A 15,673-nucleotide genomic window follows, 5' to 3' on the forward strand; every position below is an offset into this window, starting at 1 on the left:
CCTTCCTCTCTGTACTTTCTTCATCAGGTCAGACACTTTCAACGGATGCCAATTTACATGTGGAAAAATACTACCACAATCAGTCTGTCAAAGTCCCCTCCTCAAAAGACTCTAATATTTAAGAGGACACCTAGCATTTCTGTATTCAATTCTGAGATGACTAGTAAGAGCAAAAGTTGTAAGCAATACACTCAACAGTGCCGTTTCACCTGTCCTTCACAGACCTAGGTCTCATACTCTAAGAGCCCTGAACATGATCTACAAATGAAAAGCGCATTTTGCAGTCCGGAGGTTGCTGTCAGAAATTAAGCTGAAAATCATAGTCAGAATACAGAGGGTCCCATAACACTGGCAACTTGGGGTGCAACAGGAAGTTAGCATTAGTTTTATAATAAAGATGTACTGCCAACAGCAGTGTTATTTGATTTTGGAACATGTTTTACTAAAAATCATTTTTGTCCAAATCCCAACTGTACAGTAGAACACTGAAGAAATCAAAGAGCAAGTCTATCCCACAAGAGGAGCAAGTCTGGAGAAAGGTTTTCAAGTGTCTCTTTATACTTGGGTAAGAGATTTCTTAAATTATTTCCTTTATTCCATACTGCATCTATTAGGTTCTGAGACAGGCTTATCAGGGCTCTCTGAGCAGAAGTTGCCAGTCATTTTATAATTCTGGCTCACAATATAATGAACACCAATTGCAATTAGACCTACTTCCTTAAGTATTAATAGAACAGCATCTTAGTATGAAACAGTCTACATTTTTTGACTTAGTTGTAGGCATAGATGTACAAAAGGAGAATTTTATCAGAATGAACAGAAAGGAAACACAGAATTAAAAAAGTCAACATTCAGGAAAGGACAGAAAAAAGAAACCCCCATTTTACAGACAGAAACATGTTGGATGATGATAATAATGATAATAATGACAGCATTACACCTCTAATCCCAGTCCTTACTTGCAGTCTCCATGTTGTTTTAAGGAGCTTTAGCTTTAAAACATATGAGTGTTAGACTTGCATTTCAGATGTACTAGTATTTATGCTTCACTTCACTAATGAAAAGGAGAACACGTAATAATTTTTTCTCTTTTTAAAATGAGGCACCTACAAAAAATGAGAGGCAAAACCCCATGCCCCATACCTATGCATGCTGTGTCACCAACACGGCCAATCATTTTATTAGATAGTCCTCCAGTGGATGTTGCACAAGCTACATTTCCTTCACTGTCTATAGCAACAGCACCGACTGTTCCAAGGTCTCTGCCAAGAAAAACAGTCCACAAAATTAGGCAGAATCAAAGCATGCCTGCTAAAGCATGTAGCTTTTATTTTCCAGGTAGCTTTAAAAAAAGATTATTGTAAAAAAAATAATACTCCTTATAATAAACTTTTTTTTCTAACCATGCTTCTCATTACAAAGTATCAAGAAATATGCAACAATTCACATTTATATTTAATAGAGTATAAAATATTCAATTATATTTATGTCCCCCCAACATCCTTAATTTCATAGCATGGAAACTTCAACTTTAGAAGGAAAACACCCACAAAACAAAAGCATACAGGGCACAAATATTTCTAGCCATCATAGTCCCGGAGTAGTTTTTTGTGACATGTTTGACACCCAACTTTCTCCTAAGAAGCAACTCAAAGATGCAAGAATTGTCTCCACTGTCTCAATAGGAGTTTAAGCAGAATTATTAATTACAATGCATGTAAACAAGTGAATACAGAGAAGGAGAGAGATGTTATTAATGCATTTAATAATTTCCTTCCTGTTCCTCCTCTCTCCTCTTCCTTATTCCCCTAAATGTTTGAATGTCACAAAAAAAAAAAAAAGATTACTTATGTGCCTTTCAACTACTATGGTTCACAATGCATCATTAATACATATTTTTGTCTTTGTACTCTGTAGCTAAGCAATCTTGAGGTTTAAATCACTTGGCGAGTAGAATCTGTTGGAACCATACATCAGCTTAAAAATTCACGTGCTGGAGAAAACAGAAGTCTCAACTACTGCTTTATTTCTTCAGCACAAACAAGTCATATACAGTAGCTGCTTAAAATATACACATGTATTGATACTTGGAGAAAAATGGCTATTGCAACTTACTGTTGCAGCACTGGGAAGCCAGACACTGCTGAGAAGTGACAGTTTTGGGTGTCCACATATTCTAATCTTGGCAATTCATGTAGGAAGAGAAAACAGTCTCTTGCTAGGAGAAGTATACCAAAAAAATCTAAATCTCTCCACACAGGAAAAGAATTTGTAACAATCCTTCAAGGAACTGCTGAACAGGTGACTGGAACAGGGTTACCTTTGGAAGTTGCCTGGGCAATGGTGAGGGTCTTGCTATAACCCTCCAAAGTCTAAGCTAATTAAGTCAGACAAAGTCTGTGTGTACCACGAAACCCACAGTCAATTTTTCAGAGAACCAACTTCCTGTTCCCTTCAGCTTATATAAAACATCATACTGTCAGTCCCCACACTTCATTCACAGCAATTCCAAGTTGACTGATGAATCACAGGCCTTACAAACTGCTGACATTTATGTGGAGACAGACCTCATCTCAAAGTGATATGATGCTGCAGATGGGCTTCCCACCCATCCATCTGTTTCAAATGATTTGCTGAAAAGAATGTATAAATTCAGTACCCTATTGCACACTCATGTGGCACCCTTCAACCAACTAAAGATACATACTCCTGAGAATTAAAGTGCATCCAGATGTACTTTTTCCTAGGTATATATTTACCTCAAGCAACTGTGAGAAAACATGAAAGTACACGGATCAGGTAGGTAACAGCTGTTCAACTAGAAAAGTTAGCAAGGTGAGTATGTCCAATATACCTTATCTGCAGGACAGCAAAGAGACAACTACACTCTATTTCTTACTGTCCCTTTAAACTTTTTTATTGCTTTAGTGTCACATGTTTTCCCTGTTCATCTTTAGAACAAAGAAGATATAAACAATCCGTTCCATAGTTGACTCAAAAACAATACCAAGGCAAGCAAAACGGTCTAAGCAGACATGAAATATTAAAATAATCTACCATTAGTTAGTGATAGTAGTAAGAATCTCCGTAAGTACCTGTAGTGTACTAGGGGATGCTATTATTAGTAATGATTTTATTTAATCAAGGATTATTCTTATGTATGGCAAATTCTGTGACACAGACTGGATTGTTTGCATTTGCTCATTCCCTTTTGTCTTGAATCTTTCATTACCCAGTACTCATGCAGTTACATGTACTTTTCTGTCCTCACTCAACTAATAAAGCATCTGGTATTTTATCTCTTAGCCCTGCATCAGCAGTAGGGTTTTCTGTCAGTTGCTGTCAGGGTTCTTTCAGTTAAGACCTCCTGGATCTACTTGTGTACTGTGATTCAGTGGGACTAGTATCCCATCTACTATCTTATGGCCAGACTCAACCCCCTTTCTGTGGGGTTTACAGGCAATCTCCAGCAATCATTGTCAAGAGTATGGTCAGACTCCTTGGAGTGAGGGACTAAAATCAAACCATACCTTATTCTCTGTAAAAGGTGTACAAGATGCCATGTTGTACGTGCAATGGGATGGTAGGCTTTTAACATAAAAGAATGCAAGCTTCTAACCAGCAGAAGAAAAAGTTCTCCCTTCTGGAGACACTAAACTTTACTTGGAAGCTGTGAAACTCCAAGGTTTCCAATGTTGTCAGGACCGGCAGACTGGAAGTAAAATACACTCCAACCTTCTGATTCCCAGTACGATCTGGCATTATGCTGCCTCTGACTAACACTATTTCACTTTCTGCCTGTTCACCTCAGGCAAGTTTCTACATAATCACTGTGGACATAGCAGGGAAAAAGGACATTCCACATGTGATACTGAAAGAAACGGGCTTGAATCAAAACAGACCTGTTTTCAACTTTGTGAATTTATGCTTAATGTTTTGGGCACTAGTTGTAAAAGAAAGAACTGCATGGCTAGAAGTCTCAAGCTCTTCAGAAATATATAAGCCTTCTGTTATATCAGACATTCCAGAACAAGAGAATGCTGAAATTGGAGATACCTAATACTATTATAAGAAAAAATAACTTAATTAAGCAGTTATAAAGCATGAATGGAGACTCAGATGCCATGCCACTCCACCTCAAATGTTCAGGAGACCAAGCGGCAGTAGGGGCTATGCTATCTTTTCGTATCGAATTATACTACCACACAATCCTTGGATAGACCATAGAAGAAAATAAAACTTGTTGGATACAAGATGAACTACAAGTGATACCTTACAGTCAAGGAACAACTTCACTTTTTTTACAAGACTGTATTTACACTTGTCTTGTTGTTTTTCCTTCTAGCAATTTACTGAAAGTTATATACAGCTTGTAGTTTATAGCCTCATTTCATTGACTTTAATTAATGTGCCCACAGAAGAAATTTCCTCCTTTTGATCTGCAAATTTTCAGCTCTGCTTCTCTCATTACTACTGTTTCACAGAACAGATGAACAACTTGCAATACAATTCCTATGCATTATAATACAATGTTTTGCTATGTCACAACCATTAAAGTAAAAACAGAAGCTCAAAACAATTTAGTATTTATGCCTACCTCACAGGCATAAAAAACCTATTTTTGACACCTCATGATTTTCCTTCCTTTCCCATCCACCTCACCTTTTTTTCTACTTTCTGTGAGACTTGCTTATTTTCAAGTTAATTTTATTTTGCTGTTGTGCAAAATCATCCAGTAGCATCTCTTTTCACACCCACCACTACACTGAACTTCTTGGTCAGTTTTTTTCATTCCTATTGACAGTAATCCACAGCCACAGTCAGCACTTAGAAGGAGCTACTGATCAAAATCTCACGTCATTTAAGTACCTAATCCAATTTAAAGACAAATCTGATCATGTACTTAACCAAAATCAGGTGGGGTTTTTTTCATGGACTTGTTTTAAAATGTGAAATTTTTTTTTAAAATCACAATGCTTCTGTGGAAATGAACTACAAAGTGATGCCTGCTGTTTGTTAAAGCTGATCTATGCACTTCTGTAACCGATTATTTTAACAGACGTAAGTTCTAACTTTGTCCTCCATTAATGCCACAAAACCATTGTTATGTCAAAGAGACCAGCAATCTTCTTAAGCATCAACAAGTTTGTTCAAATTTGTTCTAGTCATTTACACTTCAGCAAATTTATTGAAAGCTTGAGTTTTCATTACGTGCACTGAGGACATACTGTGAAGACTATCAAACCATGTAACACTCAGAACTGAAGTATTCTCAAGTCTGAATACAGGCCTTAAATCTTCGGGTTTTTTTACACTGATAGCACAAACTAAATTACCTGAATCAAAAAGAAAAAAGTATTTTACAAAACCCTTACTTCTGAAACTCTTCAGGGTTGGAATCTGGCTCAAGGTTCTTCTTCCATCTCTCCTGGGATCTCTGAGTTATGAGTTTCTCCCCTGGAATCTCAGGAATACCCATGGCCTGAGCAAACAGGTGTGCACCAGAGTCAGTCAGCAGCATGTGCTTCGTCTGCAGAAGACAGACAAGAGATTCACTGACAATCCTTGTTTTGTCTTGTACTTAGCAGTTTTCATAATCATTCTTTTTAGAAACGTCCACATAAAGAAAACTCCAAATTTTGTTTTATTTTTAAACTTTCTAGAATCCCTGCCTATATCCTCTTCCACTAGCTGAAAAAAAATTTCAGCTCTCCAAATCACAACATCTCATTATTAGAAAATAATTGCATTTATATATTTAATACTTATTATAATAGGAAAAGAAAAACAGGTAAATTTGCTCTTTTGCATGCAACTCCTTAGTACTGTTTCGAGTCAGCCACTGAATCACTACTTAACTATTTTTTTACCAGTTAACTAAGAAATCTAGAAGGATTTTACTCAGAATGAAATAACAGTAAATAAAACCTCTTCTGTTTGAAGGTATTGCACTTTGTAAGCGTAAAATAACACAAAAATGTAAATATCATACACTAAAGCTTTTCTTAACATCAGCTAAACCATTTTATTTTAAATACTTCCTTCACTAGCTGCTACTGCTAATAGACCCAGATTTTCAAATTTAAGAACAGAATAATGTTCTCACAGGTATGACAAAAAAAAAATGCTGTCTTCTAACAATATTTGCAGCAGCTCTACTTTGATTTCTTTATTTAGCAAAACACTGTATTTTAAGTCAATGACCTCAATTAATTTCATACTTCAAAGTGTATAAAGCTTGGTTAATTTCTATTTTAGAGAACCTTGTTAGATAAGTGTTTCATTAATCCTTATACTTTAGTAGAAGCTCTAAAAGTAGATTTACTTTTTTTTTCCATCTAGGTCCAAAAATAAGCATCAACTTCTTGAACCACTACACAGCTGCTAATTGTTCCTCAGAGCCCAGGAAGATTTTGGAGGAGCACTGGTCTGACTATACCACAGAGGGTAATTTCAGAGCATAGGAGCTGACTTAAAGCTTTTATTTGCATGCATCACCACAGCACACAAGTACCAAAAGGTAGAGGTGCAAAAAGCAGAACCATGTGATGCTGTAGGCAGCAGGCCTGCAGAGCCAAGTGGGAGACTGTCATGGCACATATTCTGCTCTCAGCCTGAAGTGAGGATGCCAGAAGCTGGGCATTCATGCTGCATTCTGCAGGATATTTACAGCCTCAAAGCTTCAGACTTTTAAGATGTTGCATACCATCAACTTCTATTGATTTCTACAGCAAGGACAATCAATCCCTACCATGACCAACCCGTAACACTGAATTGTTTTGAAGGACTTGAGCTGAACCTCTTTCCAAGCCACAGACACTTAGGTCTGCTTCAGCTTATTTCAGCCTCTGCACTAATCCCTTCAGCTGCTTACACAAGCAGGAAATGTGATCACACCCCAGAAACATTGCTGAACAGCCATTCACGTGCTGACCCTGACATCAAACACTGTTGAAAATTTAAATGTCCTTTTATTGACAAGTTAACAATGCATTGGAGTATTGCTTTAGGGAACAAGAGTAAGGGTTACAAGGAAGAAGTCCTCTTTATATATGGAAGAGTGGACAATAGGCTTACATGGTGAGTGATGTTACCAGACAACAGAAGATCTACCTTTTTCTAACAAAGCTATAGTGCTCTTCTGACTTGCAAGGTAACTTCTTTGTGCAACACTGCCCCCCTCTGCCACTGACACTAAACCACCAGAAGCACACAATCACAATTAAAATGTGGTTTGGGTGAGGTTTTTTTGCTGACTTTTTGTTAATATTTTTAGGTAATACAATGAATGTCTCTCTTGACTTTATCTGTAATCAGGCGGCTGTGTCCATCACTTGCTTTCGTCAGCAATTAAGACTGTGTATAATCTTTTAAATAAGTAAAGAAATTATTCTAAAAAATGGAAGCTATTTTCTAAAACTTTTTCAAAGGGTTCCCTCCCATATGCTGATTGCAATAACATATGCACTTCCCTGAGCTGCACAAACAACAAATACTTGCATATATACAGGGATAACCTTCCATGATAGGTTTTGAAGGGTTTGGATTTTTTTTTGCAGTCCTCACAGAATGTATGAATGTAAGGAGAACCTGCTTTTCAATGTATCTTCTATAACTGGTAGAACATTGCCAAACAATCCAAAAGTACATTTTACTGTTTCATCTTTCCTATACAGTGTCATGAATATGTTTGCTAACTTTCTAATATGCCTCATTTTTCCAGGACACATTCATACAAAGTAATTCCAAAGGACACAAGAGTTCCAGAGATCTTATGAACAAACAACTGTTCGCAAGTTTAGTTAATTTCATGGTAAACGGGAAAAAGAAAATCCCCCAAATTTCTGCATCTAGCCTGAATTCGGACCATCATTGTTCTTTATTTAATAATCCTGGCAGTGCACAGAGCACAGCAAAAGTTTGCACCTTTGCCTTGAGACATCTATGTACTAAGCTAAATTCTCCTTTATCTAATGTAAAGAGTTAGATGACAAAGTAGGGAAAACATATACACAGTTCATGTATACCAATGAATCAGCACTGTGATTTTCACAAGATGTCCATCTAATAAAGTGTTGGAGCTGAGGAGGATTACATGACCCATTAAAAAAACACAACCATTTCAAAGTATACTTCTGTTTTTGTTCACTACAAACAGGAATAATTCAACAGGAATTTAACTGCTTTTTCAAGGATTTGTTGAATTAATTACTTGAAATACTAAAAGTCTTCCATCTTGAGAGGCTGCTGAGATCAATAGCATAGTAAATCATGGATGGAAAATATTCTTGCACCCTTCTTTATGTAGCCTATGAATTTGTACAAGTTGGACTCCAGTAAGAATGTAGCAGCACACAGGATAAAATGGCACAAAAATATGTCCAAAAACAATCTAGCAAAGCTACTCTGGCCACCAGATGGAGCCCACATAGCTCCATAATAGGAATGGAAAAACATAACATGACAAGCAGGAAAGGAGGGTTTTTTTGGTTGGTTGGTTTTGGGAGCCCCATGATTTAAAATCCCTTAAGGTAGTAAGAGCATTCTAACATGCTTAGGACCCCAGGAAAACTAAACTCTTATTACCCATGGACCACAGAGTTCAAAATATTTTTAATTATGCACAGTAAAGCAAAACAACATACACTTTGAAAAGTACTGTGAAATAGCCTGGGTTGCTCTCCCAAAATTTGTGTCAGAGATGAACAGAAGAATAACATCAGGATATTCTTAACTACAATACCTGACAGAGAAGGAGCAAACTCACCTCAAGATACATCAAGCAATCTAGGCCAACATTTACATTTGGACTCTGTTATCTACATAAAATTTTTTGCATCTGGGGAAAGAGTAATACACTTTACCACAAAATTTAATGGTTTTAGGGCTCTACCATTATCCTTGCTCCTATATAACTGAATTTTATTATTTCCTTCCAAATCTAGCCTCAGCATTTTTGAACACCAGAAGCACCACAAAATGACAAGAAAGACCTCATAGTAAATGAAAAGCGCAAAGGAGGTTGTTGGTTTTTTTAAAAAACAAAACAAACAAAAAAATAAAACAAAAATCACTTTGGAAAGTTAGGTTCTCAGAAGCATTGGTGTGACTTCATTCTTCTTGTCTTAAATGGAGTACAGTGAAATGGAGAACAAGAAATCAGTGATTTTGGATTATGACCAAACAATGGGCATTAATAGAAGCTACCTACAGAAAAAAAACCCTAACCAAAATTCCCCTCAATATGCTAGATGTCTCTGCCCTAGCCCTCTGCCTAATATTCACAAATTTTGAAAAAATGTGGTCTTATGAAGCTGTCAACCAACTATACTTATTTGTTTGTTCTAGCTAAATAACAGAATAAATCCCGTGTGAAGAAACAAAAAGCTCACTCAAGTTTTGACATTGATTTCTAGCAGATGCACATTTTAAAAAGTATATTAAATACTTCAGTGAAAAGTTCTGGTTTTAAAAGTAGAACTATTCTCCAATTAGGCCAAAACAATTCCCATCTTCTTTGGAGGTTACTGAGGACAAATTACATTTCAATCATCTTTATAGTAATCACCAAAAGAGGTTTTGTTTCCTCAAAAGTCACTTTCAAAGGTTAAAGAAACATAAAACATCTTAGTTAATAAATGTTTTTGCAAATACGAACCCTTTTCAACAAAGGGGAAGCTGCAGTAGCAGGATGAAAAACGTAAACATTTTCATCGCTGTCATAGTCTAGTAATGGTCATACAGGTGCACACATCACACAACTGACCTACTTTATCCCAAACCTTATCAGTTGCACCATTTCTGAAAAACAAGGCTGCTGAGGCTGATATCAGAGGAACTTCTTAGTGGAGTAAGGAGGGATTGATTTTACATAGCAGGTCAAGTAACAATCATTTTGCTGCCCTGATAAGTTTGATCCCTTTGGAAAATCTGTCACCACCTCATAGTGCTAATGTTATCTTCTACTGCTGGAAGACCACAACTTTGCACTAGGGCTACCACTCTGATTAGATCACAATCAAGAAGGTCACCTGGAACAACAAAAGACTGCATTACATGGCCAAATATGTTATTGGGTCATTTAATTCAATGTCCTGTCCTTGCAAGTCAACAGTACATTAATCAACTTGAATCTTGAAAGATCAAGCAGAAGACTCAGTGACAGTGTAAAACCTCTTCAAAAAATAAATGAACAAAAAACCCCTAAAATATTGAACACCAGACATGGAGATACAGAAGACTGGCCTGTACAGGTCAATTTCTCCTTGAGCTTCCAGCTGCATGGCAGAACTTAATATTTCTTTTGAATGCTATTTTTAATAAATACCTCCCCAAACCACTTAAAATAGAACTCCTTCATGGACATGACCATAGTTTCAAAACTACCTTCTACTTATCCCTTCTTTTATGCTTTAAAGCACTATAAAAATATCACTGAGGTATATCAATACACCAGATGAAGTTCTAAGGGGAAAAAATGCTTCATGTTCAAGTAAATATTGAGCATACCTTTTCCATGACAAGTCGAGCAAGTTTTATTGGATTTGCTATACATTTAACTGCAGATACTGCTCCAGAGTCTAAATTTTTTCCATCCATGATAATGGCATCCATTTCTACTTCACCTTTTTCATTTAGAACAGATCCACAGCCTAAAGACCAAAAAAATAAAACAAACAAACAAAAAAAAATAAGGGAGGAAGGGAAAAAGAAGAAAGTCATTAAGAGCTAACTATCAGGTGATTCAATTATTAGGTCTCATCAAGCAAACATTCTCTTTCCCAGTTTGTTGTCCATCTTACTGAAAGTGTCTCCTGAACACAAACAAAACAGCAGAAACACTGCTGAGTATAACCACAAAAATCAAACCATTAACAGAAGTCTTACAGGGTACAATGTCTACTGAGTTTTATTTTTATAAGATGAAAAGCACACTTCCAATCCCATCCAAAATGATACACTAGGTATGAAAGTTAAAACAACAAATAGTCATGAACAGAATTCTTTATCTCCCAGATCACTTCAAGTGCACTTAAAGCTATTTTACCTTTACAGCTCTTCCATAACCCAAAAAAATAATACATCCTATCAACAGATTAACATCACATAGTATTCCAAGAAACTGCCAAAATCAACAGAGCAGAAGTGTCCTCTCACTACTGTAACAAAAGCTTGAAATAACAAGTTCTTTATTACCAAATAAAAACAGTAGAGGTAGGAATAAAAAAAAAAAAGTTTTAAAACCCTGGGTAGTTACTTTCTTCTGTAATTATTAGTGCTATCACTAACCTAATTGAAAGTTAATGAGATACAAAATGAGACAATGCAAATAGGAGTTTTTTAAAAAATAACTGCCTCACAGGGGAATAATCAGTTGTAAGTCATCAAATGCACAAGAAGTGCTAATAAGGATGGAGAAGACTAAACCTAAAGAGAAATTAAAAAACCAAAACCAAACCAAGCCAAAACATGGTAGATTTACACAGTAGCTTGATCATTTTACAGAGCTAAAACAGTGAAGAAAGACAGGTGCACTCTAGGAACAATTCATTCCACTTGCCTTAGCTGCATAGCTACCCTTTCCCATTCCATTCATCACCGTGAAAGCCTGTAAACCATGGCAAGGCTAGATACTAAACTTCAGGTCATCTGAGGTAGGATGAATCCCAACTTCCATGGTAACAGACTGTCTTTTCTAGGGACTATCTGCCTCTGAGGCCATGGCATCCATTGGCAGCAGCACTGCAAAAACAGGAGTCTGGCTCACTTGTGAAGCAAAGGCCAGGGGGAAAACCAGGACAACAATAGGGAGGAAATCTATGGGGACAACAAAGAATGAACATGTCTGACATTGGCCAAATCACAGCATGGGTACTGAGAGGAGCACTCCAATTCCCTAAGTCACGGTCCGACGGTGTTGGCAACGGATCACCAGAGGCCAGGATGCTTCCGTGACATTCCTCTGTTGAAAGGCATTTTGTGGGAGGAGAGAAGATGGACTGCTCCCCACACCCTCTATAAACATATAGCTGGGTATGTCCTCTGTCCTGCAAAGGCTAAGCAGGAAAGAGCATGCAAGGATCACCATAATGACCGTTCTTGTACCTTGAGCATTCCCACCAAGCTAGTAAATATTGCTAGTCAAAGAAATGGCATGAAGGAAATACAACCAAGGCCACTTCCTTATCAGAAGCAGAACTCTGTAATCTCATTATGCTGCACAAGACACAAAAATAGCAGTTTTTGACAACCGTATAGCTTCTAAGCCCCTCCACAAAGCCTACATGTAGATGCATCCACATAGCATGGCTAAACCCTATCATTCAAAAAAGGAAATAACTTGACGGTTATGCCCTTTCTCCCCAGTCTTTATTGTTGTCTCCTAGCAATGTCTGTGTTTTCCTACAAAATACTAAAGTAAAACTGATTTTTCTTTTACAAAGATAAATACCACAGGGTGAGTTTTAAACAGCCACTCCAATCAGGGCCCTCTTCTCATAGCTTTCAGTTCATTTTCACCAGCTACTGAGGGCAGCTGTATCTAATGACTGTTAACACAATTAGTTGTATCCATGACTGCTAGCGTACTTGCCATTTAGATCAGCATAGTCAAACTTGAAGCAGGGTTTAATGCTCAAGTAAATTTAAAGTAAATTTTGCTAAAAATTGCTCTTCTAATATAATACAAACAAGGTATAAATACTGTTAGAAAAACAAGTAAACACCTTTAGAGACAAAAAGAATTCAACACACATTAAATTAAGGATGCGATCTCAGACCGTGAAAAAGCGTGTCACAAACAACTGCACTTTGTAGGTTAAGCAAAATGTTAAGTTATTACTGCATATAAGTAATTGTATATGGTAGAGTCTGAGGTCCTATCCTCAGAGGATGCAATAGTTTTTAGAGGAATGTACCCTACTCACAGGTGTTGGCCCAACGATGGCCTGCTACCAGAGAGCCTGGCTCAGGAAAAGCAGCGTCAGTGACAAGATCCCACAGAGAAGGTAAAAAAACAACTTGTATGCAAACACAGAATATTGCTAGTTATTGTGATCTTTCCCAGGATAAGTGCCCAAATGCTTCAGACAGTTGTGTACAAGTTAAAAAACTGCACTTAAACAGATCATTATGAAGTAAGCTATCATCACCGAGAGTCACACTGAGCTAAAATGTATCTCCTGTCCAAATAAAGCTGATTTTTGAAACCTCAAAACTAGTGTATAAGAAACAAAGACAGTATGCAACTGTTTCTGTGGAATGATGAAGAAAGACATGTAAAGAATCTTTAAGCTTAAATTTATATTGAAGTAGCTTCCACATGAACATTGGACACCTAATGTCAGGCAGGACATCACTGACAAGATGCTTCTCAAGAATTAGGATTTTTTCCTGCCCTGAAGTAGGTGGCATTTTTAAAATACCAAATCTAAGTTCCCTCAGAAGAGTGGTATTTTGAGATACAACCCAGAAGCACAGAGAGCCAAAGGCCAAATAGATACTTACTGATGCCAGCAAAGCCAAGTGAATGACTAGTGAATGATTTAGAGAACCAGTGAAGAAAAGTAAATAGAGAATGCCACCCTGATGTTAAGTGTATAGTAGTACACACCACCCCTGTAAGTCTGCTTCATGATTTCAGCTTGAATCCTCTAAAAATCAAGATGTTCAATCCAAGTCAGTAACAAAACACTGAAAGCTTCCAATGAAGTAAAAGCTCTCCCTCACTTTTAATTACAAGGTGAGAAGCAACAAGAGAATCTCTGCAAACTATGTGTGCACATAACTAATAGCTATCTTATCTAAAATACTGACTGAACACTGACATGTCTTTCTTTCCATGTTCATTCCTGACATACCTTGGTGGGGGTAGGGAAATATTTTCACTGAAATTCATCCAAATTATAAATTTGAGGTCATACAAAGAGAAGAAAAATATTTTCCTATTGACATTAAAATTAATTAACATTAATCGCTAGGAAATCCAGTTACAAACTCTACTGTATAAATTCATGACTCATATACCATTACTGCATTATTTCTCTATTATTATTAATAAAAGCAGTGACTGCAAGCTTTAAGAGAAAATTAAGAGAAAAACACCTAAAATCCCCGAGAACAGTATTCCTCTGGCAACAGTAAAGGTCAAGCATTAAGGCTTAAACATTGCTGCAAGCTATATTCAAGTGCCTTAAACACAAATGTTAAGTAACTGTATGTTTCATTAAGGAGGAGTTAATGTCTTAAAACTGAATACACAGCTAAGTAACAGGAGAAGATTTACAGAAAAGTAAACAAGTACAAAAGTACAAAAACGAAACAGTAGGTATAAAACACTGAAAAATGAAAAAAATTAACACACCTGCCTAAGTATACTCACAGAAAACTATGGTACATACTATGCTCTTTTATTGTACAGATAAAGAAACTATATTGTGACACCAATATTTGCTCCACTGAAGTGTATACAATTCCAAGAAAATGCAAGCCAGCATTTTCAGAAGCACCAGGACAGAACACTTTTTAATTATGTGATGATTCCGAACCCATTTGTTTCAAAAGTTACCTGCATTAAAATGAGGATCATCCTCCATTGATCGTACTGCCTCCTCAACTGCATCCAAAGCACTGCCTCCCTGTTTGAGGACACCATAACCTTGCAGTGCAGCTCTGACAACACCAGCACGGCTGCCCTCTTCTCGTTCTTTAAAGATCCGGCCAGCTCCACCATGCACCACAATGACAGGCTTCATCCTGCCAAATTCCTCTTGAGGCTTTCAGCTGTGCACACAGGTTACTTGTAATTAGCCTATTTGGGAAAGAACAGTCTTTAGCATGTGCTCCCTTCTCCACAGAGAGCCCAGCAGGTTAGTTAACAGACAGCGTCAGTCTGACTGACCGCTTGATCCACCTTTTGGGAAGCTGAGCACTCACACGGAGGAGCTCCTAATTCAGGTCTGGACTGAAGGTGGCCCCAGGCAACTTAGTGCAACCTTGAGGTCAGCCCTGCTTTAAGCAGAGGGCTGGGCCAGGTGGTCTCTTAAGGCCCTTTCCAGCCTAAGTTACTCCTATGATTTAGTGTAAACTCTTGTTTCTTTGTGTCTTGTACATCACCAGACAAGTGTCTCAGAAATGCTTTTCATGTTAGAAAGGGTAGATATGTTGCTTTGAGTACAGTACTATAACCAGAAATAAAGAGATGCAACTGACGCGACCTGAGTTAACAGCTTAACCAGCTCTGCTGCTGGACTTCAAACCTCTGACTTCCTGCAGAACTTTGAACTCCAGGCAGGAAAGCAAAGCATTCAAACCTGGAAGTCAAGTTTGCTGTGGCTGCTCACGGCCTCCCGCGAGCAAAACGGAGCTGCCACACAACTGTGGGGAGGGAGAGGAGATTTTTGTTTCCAGAAGAAGCCAAAGGCGAAGCAGCCTCCTCTCCCGCCAGAATCTGCGGCACCCCAGAGAGGAACTCTGGAGGTGGGACGTTTCTCAGGGCCACGTGTTTTTGGAAGAACAGAGTCCAACAGCCTTTCCCTCATCCTGCGCACAAACGCTCCAGGCAGGGTCTCCTGTAGCCCCGCACCGCCCGCAGGCTCCCGCTCTCCGGCAGGTCCCCGCACCGCCCGCAGGTCCCCGCACCGCCCGAAGGCTCCCGCTCTCTGGCGGCCTCAGC

The 15,673-nt window shown here is 37.9% G+C and overlaps 1 protein-coding gene across 1 annotated transcript in view; it reads right to left on the reverse strand.

Moving 5' to 3' along the window:
- Positions 1 to 14,848, reverse strand: part of ASRGL1 (asparaginase like 1) — a 19,016-nt gene extending 4,168 nt beyond the window's left edge. The window contains exons 1-4 of the mRNA XM_010003337.1: positions 14,567 to 14,848; positions 10,510 to 10,652; positions 5,376 to 5,530; positions 1,144 to 1,262 (exon numbers count right to left, since the gene is read on the reverse strand). Coding sequence (XP_010001639.1) covers positions 1,144 to 1,262; positions 5,376 to 5,530; positions 10,510 to 10,652; positions 14,567 to 14,753 — 604 coding nt within the window. The 5' untranslated portion in view covers positions 14,754 to 14,848. The remainder of the gene's footprint in view (positions 1 to 1,143; positions 1,263 to 5,375; positions 5,531 to 10,509; positions 10,653 to 14,566) is intronic.
- Positions 14,849 to 15,673: the final 825 nt, after the last annotated feature.

Source organism: Chaetura pelagica, unplaced genomic scaffold, assembly GCF_000747805.2.
Source record: "Chaetura pelagica isolate M959 unplaced genomic scaffold, ChaPel_1.0 scaffold150, whole genome shotgun sequence".
NCBI classification, from domain to species: Eukaryota; Metazoa; Chordata; class Aves; order Apodiformes; family Apodidae; genus Chaetura; species Chaetura pelagica.